General features: G+C 44.4%; 1 protein-coding gene across 2 annotated transcripts in view; it reads left to right on the top strand.

Moving 5' to 3' along the window:
• The window catches only part of SLC38A3 (solute carrier family 38 member 3), a 33,275-nt gene extending 30,630 nt beyond the window's left edge, over nt 1-2,645 (top strand). For both annotated transcript variants that reach the window (XM_020999235.2, XM_020999236.2), the window contains exon 16: nt 199-2,645. In XM_020999235.2, coding sequence (XP_020854894.1) covers nt 199-303 — 105 coding nt within the window. In that variant the 3' untranslated portion in view covers nt 304-2,645. The remainder of the gene's footprint in view (nt 1-198) is intronic.
• The last annotated feature ends 15,908 nt before the right edge of the window (nt 2,646-18,553 follow it).

Below are 18,553 nucleotides of genomic sequence, written 5' to 3'. Positions count from 1 at the left end.
TGCCCAGCTCCCCTGGCAGGAGCCTCCGGGGATAGTGTGGTCCTGAATCAAGCAAGGGAGGAAAGGGATTGCACCTATGGAAGTACCTTGGGCCTGGGCCCTCAGGCGGAGACCCCAGCCTGTGTAGACAAGCTCGGAGGGGACAGGGCCTCCTCTGCGTTTTCTCCCCCAGTGACCCCTTCCTTTTTCTACCTACAGGCCGCGTGCTTTGCAGGGTTAGGTGTTCTCTTTATGATCATGAGCCTGAGTTTTATCATCATGGACTGGATCTCTGGGAACAACAAGAGTGGTGGCAACCACTAGAACCCAGCATGGCCTGGGGTCACCCGTCACCCACCCACCTGTGCCATTGCCTGCCAGAACTGCTAAGCTGCCCGGGCCCTCGGCTGGTGGGGGGGAGGAAGGGAGGACATTTTTCACTCAATGTGTGTTTTTGTCTTTAATTATTATTATCCCTGTTGAGGATCTTTTTTTAAAAGAAAAGGGGCGGGGGGGGGAGGGACCAGGCCTTGCAGGGGGTAGAACTGGAAAGGCTAGTACATTGGGTTCCCTCCCTAAGGGGCATGGAGGCCTCAGAGGCTGGGCCTTGGGTATCCTTCATCTTCCCCCTTGGGGTCTAGGGAGGGCTGACGCCTCTCAGGATGGCCCCTGATTGTCTCTGTCACTGACTGCTCCCCTGGAGAGGGGGGACTCAGCAGGGGACAACCCCTGTGCTCTGAAAGGATCCAGTGATGCTTCAGTAAAAATGGGCCAAATCCTCCTCATGGTCCTGAGTCCCTGGGTCCCCAGGCCTCCTCTCTTGCCTGCTGGACAAAGGCATCTTCCGCTCTGTCACCAGGTCCCCCCCTCCCACGTAGGGTCTAGAACCCGATTTGCAGGGGATGGGAGGGAGGGGATTAGTGTCCAGAGACTTTTTTCCTGGCCCTATTTGCTTCTCATCGCTGGGGCTGAGGAGAATCCTATTTGTAAGATCCTAAGGTTCAGCCCTTGGTAGACAGAGCTAGGAAAAGGTTAGTTACCTCCAGCCAACATCTCATGCAGACAATTGGGAGAAAAATGTGTTCTCGTCATCTCAGAGATCACCTGAGCTGTCCTAGTGTCCCCCAGTGTCACCATTGGTAAGGGAGTTCCATGGGATGGGAAAGATTTACTGCTCGCAGACAGGAAAGGGAGAATCAAGGAAGGGGGGGGCTCCCTTTATACAGGCAAGGGCAGGCCCTGCCTCTAGGGGCTGCCCCCTACACTGACCCTGACCTTCCCCTCCCCCAAGAAGGCTCGTCTGTGCTCTTCCTGGGGGCAGAGGGCTTCGCCCACCACAGCTACCCCCGCAGACTTGAAGGGGGGGGGCCTGGAGATCCCAGCAAGAGCTTCCTCTGGCTCCCTCTTCCCCACTCTCACCTATACTATTTCTCCCTCCTCGGTCAATGCTGCTCTCCGCTGGTAGCAGGAGGTCTCTGTGGCAGGAATCTCCCCCATTTTAGGAAAGTTGTGGTCTCAGCTATACCTCCACCTAGGCTAGGTAAACTATGACCACGGCTGGCTTCCGAGTCTCAGGCTCCCATCCTCACTTGGCTCTTCTGGGTCTGCGTGATTGGAATAGACCAGGCTCCTGGCAGACACCCCTCCACCAGTCACTGCTGTGCCATCTTGCCAACATCCCAATTTTGACTGGTTGGCATCTTACGATTGGGAGTAGGGGAAAAGTGGAAACACTGAGCTGAGGGTCTGTAATGTGCTTGGCTGTAATTAATTGTGGAGGAGGGGGGTAGCTGAGGTACCTGGGGGTAACATGTGAGACAAAGACTTTCTGAGAAATGCTATCCAAGGACATCCTTCGGTCTGCATTCTGGGATGTGTCTGGGCTGCCTGGTATCCAAGTAATACACATCCCTGACTGTATTACTTGGTGGCTCATTCCAGTGGGGCCACACAGCCCGGGGAGGCAAGACAAGAGATGAGCAGAGAGAAAAGACAGTTATCAGTGTTGAATGGGTTCTAGTGCCCAGGTGCAGGAGGCCCCTGCAAGGGGGAAACATGGAGAGTTTGGAATTCTCGAAGCCACCCCCCTGACACACACACCTCCCATTCTGGGTCTATTCCATCCTGGGAGTGAGAATACCCTGCTTGGTCTTAAGCCGGGAGGTGGGAAGATGAGAGAGTGTTCGGTGCCAACCCCTTCCAAAGGCATCGGAAGCAGCATGGAGAGAGGAATAGCCTTCAGGGTGGGAGCTGGCAGCCTTCAGCCGGAAGCCCCCTGCCCTCCCACCTCCCCAGTTGCTGAGGGAGGGGAATGAGGAGTGGGCTGGGGAGACGTGAGGTGCATTTCCCTGGAGTTCCAGACCAGCCTTGTGAGCCAAGCTCTGGCTTCTGAGAAACTCAGGCCATGGAGAAGCCTCCGCAACAGGGAGGTGGGGAATGGGGGGAGTGGGAGGGAACTTCCTCCCCAGAGCTCCCCCAGGAAGGCCTGAAGCTCAGCAAGTGTGGCCCCCTGCTGAGCAGGCCATGAGAGGGACCAGTGCCCTCTCTCACAGGTTGCATTTCCAATCCTCTATCCAAGTGAGCTCCAAGCTTGGAAACACTGAAATCCAGCCCCCATTGACACACCACAGACCTTCTTAAGAACAATAAAAATTGGTGAAAACTGAGGTTAAGTGAGACTGCTCTGTGGACCCTGGACTGACACCCAAGGATGGGGGACAAAGCCAGGCATAGCAGGAAACTGGCAGAAGGTCGGAGAAGAGGGGAAGGTCAACTTCCAGCCTGCTTGGTGTCAAGGCCTTGTTCTTCAAAGAGGCAAGAAGCTCAGCTGCTGAAGGGTGGGAGGTGAGAGGGTTGTGCAGGGCCCTCAGAGCCGGGCCCTGTGTATCTCTCACTCTATGGATACAGACACAGGGGCCAGGAGCCTCAGAGATACTCATGTTCAGGTCTCAAGCACGCATCCAAGAAGCAGGCTTCTGTGGGTAGTTTAATTTCTGGGTCCCCCTGACTCCCGGCTCTCAGCCTCCAGCTCCCCTGCCTGGACTGGCCCTGGGCCACCCTCTCCCAGGAGCAGACACAGCCCCAGGAGTTGGCACCAGGCTCTAATTAGAGCCTGGGCCCTGGGCGCCACAAAGGGACCTTGGGGCACCTGTCAGTTAGTTAGGGGGCCAGAGGAAAAGGCAACAGGAAAACTCCAGTTTGAGCCTTGTTGGGTGGCTGCCAGCTGGGGAAATCCCAAAAGAAAGGCCTTCTCAGGGCCCTGATGATGGCTTCGCCCCAAGGAAGCTCTGGCAGGAAGGGCACAGGACCATCTTTGTGGGAAGGCCTACCCCGGGGGGCCCCGAGGCTGGCAGGTACTATCCTCAGCTGTGACCTTCAGGTAAATCCATCCCTTCACAGATGACCCCAAACCCTCTTAGGCCCCAGGGCCCTGTTAGAAAAGGATTTTAGTGCAAAGATGGAAAGGTACAGTGGAGAATCAAGAAAACCTGGGTTCAAAAGCCCCTCTGATGCTGGCAAGTCACAACCTCTCTGGACCTCGGTTTCTTCAGGTTTCGAATGAGATGATATTCACTTGGAGAATTTTTAAACTCCATGTAAATAGAAAAGGAGGAGGAATGAGCAGTATAGCATTCTCTTTCTCTCCTCTCTCTCTCTCTCTCTCTCTCTCTCTCTCTCTCTCTCTCTCTCTCTCTCTCTCTCTCCTCTCTCCTCTCTCCTATCTCCTCTCTCTCTCTCTCTCTCTCTCTCTCTCTCTCTCTCTCTCTCTCTCTCTCTCTCTCTCTCTCTCTCTCTCTCCTCTCTCTCTCTCTCTCTCTCTCTCTCTCTCTCTCTCTCTCTCTCTCTCTCTCTCTCTCTCTCTCTCTCCCCCTCCCCTTTCCACCTTGAGAAAGGTGTCATGGGAATAGAGCAAAGGCACAGTTTAACTCCAGGTCAGAGTAGCTCCATAGAATTCCCTGGCATTGCCATTACCAGTGTATCCTGACTCTTACCACCTCATGAATATTGGGCAGCAACATCTCTGGTCCTCAGATCTGACTTTGAGCAAGTCAGCATTTTGTGACCTTGGACAAGTCTCCTCCCTTTTGTGAGTCTCAGTTTCCTCAACTGTAAATTTAAAGGAGAGGCCTAGATAATCTGGAGTGATCATGAGGAAGGGCACCTCAGATGGTAAGGCATCTGAAGACGCTGTCATGCAAGCACCAGATGAAAGACCTGAGGCTCTCCAGCCTAGAGAAGAGACTTGTGAGGTAAGGGAAGGGTGGAAGACACTAATTAGGCTTAAACTTCTCAATGCTAGCAATGAAACTTTATTAATTGAACGCATGCAAACATCAGTTTGTATTATCTCTTAGACAATATAAACATCAACCCCATCAGGAACAAATCCCTAATCTGATTTCCCAAGGTTCCCAATAAGTAGGTCTCATACTGGGACTTAGTGACATGGTTCCTTCTCTGCTCAGTCAGAGGTTGTGTGTGTCCTTAGAGGAAGATGTCTGACAAGTCTTAGTCCATCAATCTGCCCAAAAGCAAACATTGAGGATGCTTGAGTCTCAAGGGTGGGGGTAGGGCAAGACCCAATCTCCATTGACATCCATGACCAGACTGAAGGCTCAGGGTCTGGGGAGTGAGAGGGGGCTGAAGTGGTTCTTATATTCTAGCTATGGGTGTCAACTGGTTACATTCTAGTTCTGACTGGCAGTTGGTGACCTAATTTGTTCACCAACTAATTTGATTGATGCCTGATGACATAAACTAATGATGGGGTTGTTTACCAAATTTTCCCATTGGTGGTCTGTCCTATCTGGAGGTCCCATATGTTTAGTAGCTGTTTGTGAACATTCATGTGTTATTTACCAATCTATGCCATATCTATGCTTATCTCTACTGAAAAACAAGTTATGAAAATCAAATAGCAAAACACTTCACAAAATGGTGGCCTGATACAAAATGGAGTCAGTTATTTGGAAACAATAAACTTATTATCCTCACTAAAAAGGAAGGGAAGGCCTAATCTCTACCTTCAAGCAGCTGGAAAGCTGTCACACCAAAAAGACAATTATGTCGTCGGTTCTATTTGGCCCCAGACAGAAGAACTATGGGTTGGAGTTACAGAGTGGTAGATTTAGGTTTTAGATTCGATATAAATAAGGGAAAACTTCTTAACGATAAGAATTGTCCGTAGAGCAACTGATAGCCAAGGTATAGAGGTAATTGACACAAATAATGTAAAATCATGAGCCATTCCCTGATAAATGATTGAAAAGATGTGAACAATCCAGACGTAATGGATAGAGCGCCATACTTGATATCAGGAAGACCTGGGCCCCAGTCCTCTAACAGTTACTCCAACTGTGACCCTGGGCAAGCAACTGAAACTCTGACTTAGTTTCCTCAGTTGTAAAATAAGGGGGTGGGGCTAAATAGCTTCCACCAACCCCTCTAGCTTTAAATCTGTGATCCTATGGACAATTTTCAAAGGAAACATTACAACTATTAATGGCCATATGAAGCAATGCTCCAAATCACTAAGGAGAGAAATACAAATTAAAAACAAGCTTGCGATTTCAGCTCACACCCATTAAGTTAACAAAAGACTGAAATAGTCAGTGTTGTTGGAAAAGAGGCACATTGATACATTTTTCATAGAGCTGTGAATTGGTCTAACCATTCTGGAAAACAACTCAGAGCTATTTTGGGAAAGGTACTAAATCGTTCTTACCTTTTGAATAATGATTTTACTGTCAGGCATTATACCTCAGGGAGTTCAGAGATAAAAAGACTATATATATAGATATACATATATGCATACATACATATACACACACACAATTACACACATATGTATGTATATTTTTATATGTACATATGTATGTACACACATATTTATATATACATATATAACCCCATATTTTATATATGTATATCTGTCTCAAACTATTCATGGAAGAATTTTTGTGGTACCAAAAAAAACAAAACCCAGAAACAAAATGGATGCCTATTGATTAGAGAATGACTGGACAAATTGTGTTATATTAATGTTACAGAATATGGGCAGCTATATGGAACAGTGAATAGAGCACTGGATCTGGCATCAGGAAGACTCATCTCCCTGAGTTCAAATCTGGCCTCAGACACTTACTGGCTGTGTGACCTTGGGCAAGTCACTTAATCCTGTTTGCTTTAGTTTCCTCATCTGTAAAATGAGGTGGAAAAGGATATGGCAGACCACTCCAGTATTCCTGCCAGGAAAACCCCAAAAGGGGTCACAATGAGTCGGACACAACTGAAACAATTCAACAACAACAACATTATGGAATACTCTTGATTCATAAGAAATGGTGAATAGAAGCGATTCAAAAAAGCATAGGAAGACCTACCTGCCTACATGAACTGATGCAGGGTGAAGTGAAGAGAACCAAGAGATGAGCATGCACAAAGTTTATAACTATGTAAATGAAAACAATGCAGAAAAGCAGCCAAACTCAGAATAATTGTAATAAACAGTCTTAGTCCCTGAGAACAAATGATGAAACGTTGTTGATTTTGGTACAGAAGGGAGAGAATACAGATGCAGAATGTTGAACTCATTGGTAGACATAGTTGTCATTGGGTTTATTGGTGTCACTTAATTACCTGTCTTTGTTATTAGGAAGGCTTCAACGTGGCTTCAATTCATTTTTTTTTTCTTTATGGTGAGGCAACCAGGATTAAGTGACTTGCCCAGGGTCACACAGCTAGTAAGTGTCAAGTGTCTGAGGTCACATTTGAACTCAGGTCTTCCTGACTCCATGGCTGTTAGGAAATAACTGTGGTTTTGTTTTTATTTTTTAAGGTAAGGAAAGGACTACCTCAGAGGTAGTGGATTCTTTATCACCGGAGGTCTTCAGGCAGGGGCCAGACAATCCCTTGTCAATGTTACAGAGTATTCCTGTTCCTAAAGTGATAGGGTATATTAAATGGTTTCTGAGGTCTCTTCCAGTATTCAGTGCTCTATATTCAAAGGGTCCTTTCAGCTCAGACATTGTACGATTCAAGTGTTTGATAGCCATGCCAGAAGCCAGGCCTTTTGGGAAGCAGGTGCCATAGATATTATATATTATTATATAAATATATATGTATATGTCATATATAAATATATAACTACATATTATATAAATATGTTTATATGTCACACAAGTACAAAACTATATTATTATATAAATATATATTCATATGTCACACGTAAATATATAACTATACATATTATATATTATCACATAAATTTCCCTCAGTTTAGAGAGAGGGAAACAGGTCACCCATAACAAATGCCCAACAATGAACCCTTGGATAAGACAGGGGCTAAATGAGGCCTTTCTCTAGCTCACAAAGCAGAGCTTTGCTTACAGTATCTTATTCTTCAGCCAGTACATCTAAATTCTGGAAGCTTACATTCTTTAAAGGAAATCCAACCTGTATACAGACACGTATATATGGGATAATCTGAGGAAGAGGGAGAATACTTGCCAAATAAAGAAGACCTCACTCATCTTGATCTCACCGGCACAATTTGACCTTCCTTGAACACTTCCTTCCCTGAAATCCACCACTCTCTCCTTGTTCTCCTCTTACTTCTCTAACTACTCCTTGGTGTCTTTTGCTATATCACAGTGTCTCATCCCCCAAAGGTGAATGTCCCCCCAAGGCTCTGTCCTGAGCTCTTTTCTTTTCTTTCTCTATGCCCTCTATCAGTGAATTCATCAGCTCCCATGATCTCCATGCAGATGACTCCCAGACTTACCTATTCAATTCATCCAACAAGCAGGTAAGTGCTTGCTAGTTATGAAGCCCTGGAGGAACTTACATTCTACAAGGGTGACACAGCATGTACAGAAATACATAAGTAAATAATAACATGCACAAAGTGATATAAGGTAATTTCGTAGCCCCAGCTTTGCATCACTAACCACCCATTAGACATCTTCATTCAGGCATCTCATAGGCATCTCCAACTCAACACGTCCAGAACAGAATTCATTATCTTCTCTGGCACAGTGGATAGAGAATTGGCCTAGAAGTCAGGAAGGACTGAATTCAAGTCCCACATCTAACAAATACTGGCTTGTATGACCTCGGGCAAGTCAGAGCTCTGTAAGTTGTAGAAAAGGTGCCAATCTTCTTTGCAGAAGGAATTTCTTCATCTAAGAGTTTGCTATACCAATGGTGTCAGACTCAAATAGAAAGGATCCCTGATGGCCTCATATTGATTTTGAAAACCACCAGTTAGGGGCAGCTGGGTGGGACAGTGAATAGAGCACCGGGCCCTGGAGTCAGAAGGACCAGAGTTCAAATCTGGCCTCAGACACTTGACATCTATTTGCTGTGTGCTGGTGGGCAAGTCACTTAAACCCATTGCCTAGCAATAAAAACCCCCCACCAATTTTCATTATCTATGTTGTATTATCTTTTATTTATGTTGTTGGATATTTACTGATTATATTTTAATCTGATTTGGGCAGTCTCAAGAGTTTTGCCTGAGGCTTATAGCCCACTGGCATTTGATACTTTCACTCTATACCAGTGAAATCAGAGATCCAGTACCTACCCCTATTCTCACTGCCTAGGAGTGTAACTTGAAAACTGTAGATGCTTAATAAATGCTTAGAATATAGGGTCATATATCTGGAAGTGGAGGGACTTCAGAGGCCATGCCCTCCAACCTCCCCATTTTATAGACAAAGAAACTGAAGCCTAGAATGACTTTTCTACAGGCATACTAATCATAAGCTTCTGAGTTGGCCTGGATTCTAGCTAGTCAAATCAGCCATGATGGTGGCATAGGAAGAAGCAGTAAACACCCAAGCTCCCCCTCATAAACTCTCCACAAAGGTCTAGAAAACACGTTGGACTAAGTCTTAATCAGGAAATCCAAGAAAAAAATAAGGTGAGTCATTTTTTTCAGAACAGGTCAACAAAGGGAGACAGAAAGGTCTGCAAATATGGGGGATAGGCTCTATCCAGAAGGATGCTTTGGGAGCTGAACAAGGGCCCTAGAGCAAATCGGCTTCCCTGATGTGACTCAAAGGGGCATAGCACTGAGAAGAGAGCAGGAACAGGTGTTGACTGGCAACTCTGTTGCTCCTAGACCAGAGCTGGATTCCAGATCTGAGGACGGGATTGTGCTAAGATTGGTGGATGTGGGCAAGAGCCGATCCTGGTCTAATGCTGTATTCTAGGCAAGAAGCAGGAACAGAAGTGAGGAACAACTGTGTGGCTCTGATCCCAGGAATAAAGCAAGGTCTCAGATCCAGCCCTTGGCTCGGTCTGAAGCCTTCATCAGAAAAACAGGGCAGGAAGCTCAGACCAAAGGTGGAACCTGCATTTATATCTCTCTGAACCTTCCGGCTAGCAACAGTCTACTGGAGCCCCCAACCCACAATTATGTTGCTCAAATGAAAACACAGTCAGGAGCTTGCAAAACTCAGCCCAGGAAAGCAGCAATCAGACTGTTCCCTGGGTAAGACTGCTTTAGGTGCAGTGAAAGTTTGCAGGGCCCTAGCACAAACTGTCTTTGAGATTCTTGAAAAAATATAACACTAAATACCCAAAGAAACCTACAGCAAGACTCAAAAGAACACAAAACAGAGCCAAGTATAGAAGTGTACAGTGCTTGGCTCTAACAGAAGTCTGAAACTGGGAGGTAAGACTGGAAGAATAAGTTAACAAAAGAAGAATCCCACCATAAAGAACCATTATGGCAACAGAGAAGACAAAAACCCCAGAAAAAAAAGGACGACCCCAAATATCTTCAAACAAAGCCTCAAGGGAAAACACAAATTGGGGACAAGTTCAACTAGAATTTCTGGAAGAAATGAAGCAAAAGCCTTTTTGAAAGAGAGATAAAATGATTTTGCAAATGAAATGAGAGCACTAGAGGGAAAAAAAAACAAGAAAAATGAGAGATGTAGAAGAAAGGCTGGAGAAAAGAATTAGAACTTAGTAAGCTTCTTCTTCTTAGAAGAGATATAAAACTTTATCCAACCTTGAAAATTAAAATGGACCAAATAGAAGTTAATGACTCCATGAGACCATAAGAACCATCACTGTTGATGTTCTTTTTCAAAGAGGACCAGTGACATCACAGGGTGGTGTATGACTTATGGTGAATTGGATTTTAGTGAGGCAGATTGAACAAAGTCATCAGCCTTACTTTCTCTTCCTAAGTCATCGAAACCCAGTGGCAAGACAAAAACCAGGATGACTGGAGATGGCCCAGGATACAGTGGATAAACTTGGAGTCTTCAATGTCTGACCAAGCTCTAAGTGCTCCATAGCATCTGCTTCAGCCACCTTCATGGCTGTTAGAACAAATTGTTCTCATCTGCCCATTCCACCAGGGGAAGTCTTCACTTGCTTGAGGTAAATATCCCTCTACCTCACCAACAGTCATTTACCCTCAACCTGGTTTAGCTCACCTGTGGAGACAGTTTTACTGGGATATGGCCACTATGCATGCTACAGCTTCTTGGAGCCACAGGTGAGAGTTGGGTGAAGGGTGAACAACAAAAGTGGATGAGCAGCCTGGAAAAAGGGCTTAGCAAGCCCTCACACCGGAGGTACTAGTCTTCCCCAAACATCCCATATAGCCCATAAGAACTATTAAAACAAAGTCAAAAGACCAGGGGAAAAAAAGAAGAAAATGTAAAGCATCTTACATCAAAGACAACTGACATGGAAAACAGATCAAGAAGAGAAAATTTAAGACTCAGTGGAGTATCTCAAAGCCATGACCAAAAAAAAAAAGAGCCTGGACTCCTATTTCAAGAAACCTTAACAGAGAACTGCTAAAATCTCTCAGAACCAGAGGACAATGTGAAAATAGAAAGAATCCACTGGTGACTTCTTGAAAGAAATCCCCAAAATGAAAATTCCTAGGAACATCAGAGCCAAAATCCAGAGTTTCCAGTCAAAGAAAAAAAAAATACTGCAAGCAGCCAGAAAGAAATAATTAAAGTATTAAGGAACCACAGTCAGGATCACACAAGATTTCGCAGTCACCAATATAAAGAAGCAGAGAGCTTGGAATGTGATATTCCAAAAGGCAAAAGAGATAGAGTTACAACCAAAAATAACTTACCCAGGAGAAATGAGTATAATCCTTAGTCATACTGAATATAATGGGGGAAGGGGGAATGGACTTCTAATGAAATAAAAAAACTTCCAAGAATTCCTGATGAAAAAAAAAAAAACCAACCCAGAACTGAGTAGAAACTGTGAAGTACAAATACAGGAATATTATAAAGATAATACTCACAAAGAAAAATAAATATGAATAAGCAATCATAAAGGACTAAATGAGAATGAAGTGTTTACATTTTAATAGGGAGAGATGATACAAATGTCTCCTCAGAGCCTATCATTAGGGTTCATAGAATGAGTTAAATAAGACAGAGGGCCTGGGAGTGGTTTTGTTATGCTTCATTGATTTTTTTTAAAGAAAGGAAAGAGAGGGAGAAAGGAATTCACTAACTGGAAAAAAAAAGAGAGAGGAAGAGTGGGGGAAATTATTTCACATAATCAGATATTGCAAGTAGAAGAAGACTATACAAATAAGGGGGGAGTGGTGGGAAACCTCCCCTTTCATTTGAATAGGTTAAAGGAGGGAAGAATACATATACAGTTGAGCACAGAAATACGTTTCACTCTAGAGGGAACCTGAAGGAAAATGGAAGAACAGAGAGGGGAGAATAGAAGAAAGGAAAGATTTCAGGGACAGATTAGTTATAAGTAAAAGACAACTTTAACCACAGAGAGTGGATTGCAAAAAGGGGATTAAAAGGAAAGAAAGAAGGGTAAGAACCTGTGGTTGGGCTCTGGGAGAGGGAAAGAGAGGAAAGCTTGGGAGTAGAAGCAGAAAGTATGAAAACTAGAACACTGATGCTGAGAACACTCCACTCTCACCACCTTCTTTATAAAGCAAGGCGGGGGGGGCAGCTAGGTGGCACAGTACATAGAGCACTGGCCCTGGATTCAGAAGGACCTGAATTCAAATCTGGTCTCAGACACATAACACTTACTAGCTGTGTGACCCTGGGCAAGTTACTTAACCCCAATTGCCTGAAAGCAAATAAATAAATAAATAAAATAAAGCAAGGCAGGAAACAAAGAGGGAGAAGTATAAGAGGACAGGATGGAGGAAAATCCACAATGTCTATATGTAATCATGAATGTGAATGGGATAAATTCACCTGTAAAACAAAAAGGAATAGTAGAATGGACCAGAAAGCAGAATCCAATCATACTGTTTATGAGAAATACACTTGACACGTGAAGATTCACAGTAGAGCTCCAATAAGATTCTGGAACAAAATCGTTACACGTCAGCTGAAATTAAAAAAAATAATCAATGGTAGTGGTCATGATCTCAGACGAGGCAACAGCAAAAATAAACTTGATTAAAAGAGATAAACAGGACTCATCCCCGTTCAACTCCCTCATTTTATAGAAGGCCCAAGAATTTCAATAATTTGCCCAAGGCCGCACTGGCATGAAGTATCAGTCAATCGGACTGATGTAGTCAATCTGACTCCAAAGCCACTACATTCTACTACATCCAAGTTGCAGAATATCAGAAGTAGAAGTGTCCTTAGAATAAAAATGTCCAGTCTAGAGGGGATCTTAGAAAATAGAATGTCAGAATGAGAAGTCTTAGAATATGCATATACCAATGCTGGAAGGGGTTGTAGTATTAGATTGTGTAGTCTAAGCAGTTCATTTTACAAATAAGGAAACTGTGGCCTGGAGAAACGGAAGTGACTTGCCCAAGGTCATACATCAAGTTCATAACAGAGCCACAACACAAAATTAGGCCTTCTTTCTCCCCATATTCTCTCCACTACATGCCAGTTGCCTTCCCAGGCCTTCTAACATTATTTGTGGCATCTTCTACCAGTAACTAACTAATTACTCACCGAGGCAAATCCCTTCTCTTTGTGGACCTGTTTCCCACTCATAAGATAAGGATATTGGATTAGGCCAGAGATTCTTAATCTTTTTTTGTGTCAAAGACTCTTGGCAGGCTGACAACCTTCTCAGAATGTCTCAGATGTATAAAATAAAATACATAAGATTACAAAGAAAACCAACTATACTGAAATAATCATCAAAATATTTTTTAAAAAACAAGTTCATAGGTCCCAGGTTCAGAACTTGTAGATCAGATGGCCTCCCAGAGCCCTTCTAGAAAGAAAACTCAGGATAATTTTTCCCATTCAGAGAGCCTTTAGGGTTCTACTGCAAGCTCAGTTAAAAATCTGGCTTTTCCAGGGGTCCTCAAAGCCAGAGAGATTCAAGCTTCTAAGACAGAGTCGGAGATCTCTCTCATTCCTATGACACATGGTCACCCCCTTTCTTTCCATTCCCTGGCTAGTTGAGCCAGCCAGAACCTGTATGGGCTTAAGCGACCACTCCCAGCTTGGGCCTTGGAAAGGGTATGTAGCGCTCTCTGGTGTTCAATTTGATGCCCCTTTTTTTTTTCAGCCTGCCTATAGACGGGAATTGTCCTCTGAGTACCCCAACTGCCCAGCTATGCTCAGACCTTGTTTTCCCGCAGTCCGTAGGATTCTAGCACTTGTAATATCATGAGATAGAGAGCACTGAGCAAAGTGTTTTGGATTTCGATTTGGATCTGGAGGCAGTGGACCTGGTCCTTCTGCCTCACCTGCATGACCTTGGGAGAGATGCTTAACCTTTCTCTAGACCTCAGTGTCCTCATATGTAAAATGAGGGGAGTGGACTTGCAGCCTTACATCTATGAGCCTATGGTCATCTAGTCGAAGGCCTTCATTTTACAGATTAAGAAACCGAGGCCTAAAGGGATTTGGTGTCTTTTTTGAAGTACTAAGCGGAAAAACTGGGATCAAATTCGGGTCTTCTGATGCCCAATCCAGGGTTCTTTCTGCTGTGCCAAGTTACTTTGTAAGGAGACTATTTCTCACCTCAGCCCTCACTTTAAGGGATTTACAATCTGAACAGACCAAAGGCCTGCCCTCAGGGAGGTCACCTCTTTGGTGGGACACAGCTGTTATTGTTGTTTGTCCTTGTTCTCAGAGATGACCATGACTTCAGGAGGGCGATGACAAGCCATGTCAGTGAATCGGATTTAAGTGAGGCAGGGCTGGGCAGAGTCACCAGCCTCACTGTCTCCTCCTGAGCCACCTTGGCTCCAGTGGCCAGATAGAGATCAGGACGACAGGAGCTAGCCCAGGATGCAGTGGGGGATCTCAGCCTTTTTAAGCTAAGGTCTGTTTGACTGAGGCATCACCCATTCAGTGATTAAGGCTAGGTAAGAAATGAAGCAGAGAATGACCCCTTCAGCTATTTTTTAAAAAATCAATCTCAGAGAGGAAGATCCTCAGGGTTTCTGGACAAAACAGAACTAATTGCTATTCACAGTTACTCTGAGTCAATCAGGGCCCAAACAACGATCAAGTGGGGCTTAGCCTGGGATCTATTGTTGGCCAGTCAATGACAGCCAGAGTGATTTGGGTTTGAGGCAGGGTCAAATGGTTTTAACAATCCAAATTTACATTCTTTTGGGCAGAGCACCGACAGGTAAAGGTATGACACCCTATGTGGAGAGGGGGAAGGGAAAGAAAGAAAGAAAGAAAGAAAGAAAGAAAGAAAGAAAGAAAGAAAGAAAGAAAGAAAGAAAGAAAGAAAGAAAGAAAGAAAGAAAGAAAGAAAGAAAGAAAGAAAAGAAAAGAAAGAAAAGAAAGAAGAAGAAAGGAAGGGAAGGAGAAGGGGAGGGAGGGAGAAGAAGGGAAGGAGGAAGAAGGAAGGAAGGAAGGAAGGAAGGAAGGAAGGAAGGAAGGAAGGAAGAAGGAAGAGAGCTGTGTTGTCCAACTAGCCAGTTTCAGTTGGGTCCCCAGTGGGGCGGCTCCTATTTCTACTCACTGAGGTTGTTGTTTGTTCTTCATTCTCAAAGAGGCCCATGACATCAGGGAGGTGATGCCATGACATGCAGGTGAATTGGATTTCAGTGAGGGAGGGCTGTGCAAAGTCACCAGCCTCACTTTCTCCTCCAGAGCCAAATGGGTCCAGTGGTGAGATATAGATCAGGACAACTGGGTGGGACATAGTAGGGCCAATAGGGAGAAAGAGCTGAGATTCACAAGAATAAAAAAGTTAAACACACAAGGCTGAGAATAATAAGTACAGGGTCGGGGGCATGGTCAGGAAGTGCCAGAGGGACCCAGAGAAGAGAGATATCATCATGTTCAATTCAGTTTACTTAATTACATAACCCTAGTGTGCAGAACTCTGTGCTGGGATGGGGGGGAGGGGAGGGAAAAGGGAGGGAACTGAGGAGTATGCAAAATTACAAAGTTTAGATAAGACATAGACCCTGTCCCCATAAAGCTCAGATGACTAAAAAAAAAACCTAATGACCAATGAATCACAGAATTCTATGTAAGGTTCAAAGGAGGAATGTTCTTATCTACAAGAAGAGACAATCATGGAAGGCTTCCTTGAAGAGACAGTATTAGAGCTGAACCTTGAAGGACTATCTATAAGTGGCAACAGGAGAGGTGAAGGGAATGGCTTGGGCCCACAGTTTCAGGGACCTGGAGAGGTCTTAAGAATTCTAGAGGTACAAATAGGACAAAAGATTGACTCACATTTCTGTAAGGGCTAGAAGGTTTTCAACAGAGCAGCTAGGTGGCAGGAAAACTCATCATCCTGAGTTCAAATTTGACTTTAGATACTTATTAGCTGGGGGACCCTGGGCAAGTCATTTAACCCTGTTTGCCTCAGTTTCCTCATCTGTAAAAAATGAGCTGCAGAAGGAAATGGTAAACCACTCCAGTATCTTTGCCAAGAAAACCCAAAATGGGGGCAGGGAGAGTCAGACATGACTGAAAACAGCTATACAACAAAGATTTTCAAAGTGTTTTCTCCCTAACACCCTCAAACTAGGGAGTCCAGGGGTTATTATCACTGTTTTCCAGGGAGGTAACTGTAGTGGACAGAACTCAGAACTTGGTCACCATTGGCCAGTCATTTCCCTGAGCCTCTGGCCATTCTTTCAGATTTAGCTACTAATTTAGACATTTCAATGTACAGGTTAGGAAACTGAGACTCAGAAAAAATTCAGTGACTTAGAAACTTAGAAACTTCTGGAGCAGGTATTTGAGCCTGGATTCTCTGCTTTGCCCTGAATCATGTGCTTTGGCCATGACATCAGGCTAGGAACTTGTGGTGGTGATTTGGAAGCAGAAGAAAGAGGTTGCGGTGGCCATTGGTTCCCTCCTGAGGACAAAGGCTGTCCTGGGCCCTCATGGTCATGGAGCAGATATAGATGAAATAGGGAGAGCCAGTAGGGGATGGTCACAGTCTGGCCCAGAAAGTCAAGGCTGGCTGGAGGCAGCCTGCAGCAGGGCCATATCCTTGTACCAATTCAGCAGAAGGAAGGGTGAGGCTGTACAGAGGACGGTCAGTCCCACCTTCTGCTATAGCTTGTGGAGGAGAGGGAAGCCCATCCCCCAGAGTCCCTCAGGGGTGGTGAGATGAAGCCAGAGAGCAGCAGTCACGACAAGAGAGGACACACCCCCAGCCTGGACCTAAGTGCTGTTTGTCCCCAGCTGCTTATGGCTCAGGCACAGGTTTGGTAAGAACAGGGGGGGGGGGTACAGAAAGAAGAAAGGGACAGGTAGGGCAAGGCTCAGCTTCCTAGCCAAGCCCTTGGAAGTTCCCAGAGGCTAATGGTAAGATGGTGCAGTGAATACAGGGCTGGGACCGGAGTTAAGAAGACCTGAGTTCAAATCTGGCCTCAGACACTTACTAGCTATGTGGTGACCCTGGGCAAGTCACTTTACCCTGTCTGCCTTAGTTTCCTCATCTGTAAAATGAGCTGGAGAAGGAAATGGTAAACTACTCTAGCATCTTTTGTCAAGAAAACCCCAAATGGGGTCACAAAGAGTCAGCCATGGGTAAAATGACTGAATAACAAAAACAGTGGTAAGAACCAGCTTCCAAGAGCCTGGGATCAGATGATACAAAAGGCAGAAATTAGTTAGAAGAGGATGTGAGAGGACAGCGCCTGAGGAAGGGACCATCTGTGGTCACTTAAGTGATTTGCCCAGGCTCACAAAGCTACTAAGTGTCTGAGATAAGTTCCAAAGGTCTACCCTTCTAACTATTCCACCACCTAACCGAGAAGAAAAAGAGAACTGTATATGAAAACACAAATCTCTTTGACCATTTGACAATGATGAGTGCTAGGCCTGGAGTGAAGAAGACTTGAGTTCAAATCCTGTCTCAGACACTTACTAGCTGTGTAAGCCTGGGCTATGATCAACAACAACAATAGTTAGCATTTACATAGTACTTTAAGGTTTGCCAAGGTAGGTGCTATTATTCCCATTTTACATATGAGGAAACTGAGGCTGAGAGGGGGTAAATGACTTGCGCAGGGTCATATAGCTAAGTAAATATCTGAGGCAAGATTGGAATTCAGGCCCTCCTGACAAGTTCAAAATGTGTGCCACCTAGCTACTTCTAGGCCAGCTGCTTTCCTATCTTTGTTTTCTTCATTGTCATATATGTTTCATTTTGTTAAGGCAGCACATTGGGGACTGTGATGTTAGAGTCCAAATATAATGGTTCAAATATCATTGGTAATAAAAAGGCATTTGCTACAAAAATCATTAGAGATATTTTCCATTTTTCACCTTTTTGTTGCCCTCTTTTTAATTTCATCCTTAGATGCCCTTAGGATGACTTTGCACAGCTGGATCTCTCACCAAACTTCCTGTAAAGTTATTTTTCTTGTTATTTTATCAACAGATTATGCTTATAATCTTCCACCATCCCCTCCCATATGATTTTAACAAAGCAGTCTGTGTTCTGATCCTATGTTGCCCTTAGCTACCATATCTTTTCATTTGACTAGGAGATCAAGCATTTACCTTCGAAGGCAGTTTCTAGACTCTTTTGGTCTTTTTTGTGGGAAGTGATTTACATCCATCAAACTTCCTTAGGAAATTATAATTGTCAATATCTGTTCTTCTATCATCTCCATTTCCCTTTTTTCAGCCTCAACAGCTTGTTTCAATAGGTCAGGCTGGAGGTGCTTTAGTTACATGCTATACTGCCATCATTTTTATTCCTTTCTTGTTTGATCTTGATTTTCATCTTTGCCCAAACAGGTCAGAGCCAGTGGTCTGGCTCTCTTCAGACTGTGGGACTTGGGAGTGACTTCCAGATCAGTAACAAGGCATTGGTAAAATAGAATCAATTTCATTTTTTTGGTGATGTTTTCTGGTGCTTGCCACGTTCCGTGGCTCCAAATGCCTTTTCAAATTAAAAAGAAAAATCAGTGCTCTTGTTTCAAACTGCTAATGCATGTTTCCACCATCTTCCTCTATGCTCACTTTTGGAGCTCTGAAGATACCAAATATTAATGTGCACGCTCTTTTAACTAAGAGCAGCCTCCCAAGTTGTTCACAGAATTTCCCTACCTCCTCATCCTTTGACATAGATGTAGAGAAGTCAATTGTGATTATTTTCATGTTGGTCTTTTTATAACATG

Source organism: Phascolarctos cinereus, unplaced genomic scaffold, assembly GCF_003287225.1.
Source record: "Phascolarctos cinereus isolate Bilbo 61053 unplaced genomic scaffold, phaCin_HiC Scaffold_4;HRSCAF=312, whole genome shotgun sequence".
Taxonomy (NCBI): Eukaryota; Metazoa; Chordata; class Mammalia; order Diprotodontia; family Phascolarctidae; genus Phascolarctos; species Phascolarctos cinereus.
The sequence above is the reverse complement of the archived record's forward strand: the minus strand, read 5'-3'. Positions and strand labels throughout refer to the sequence as shown.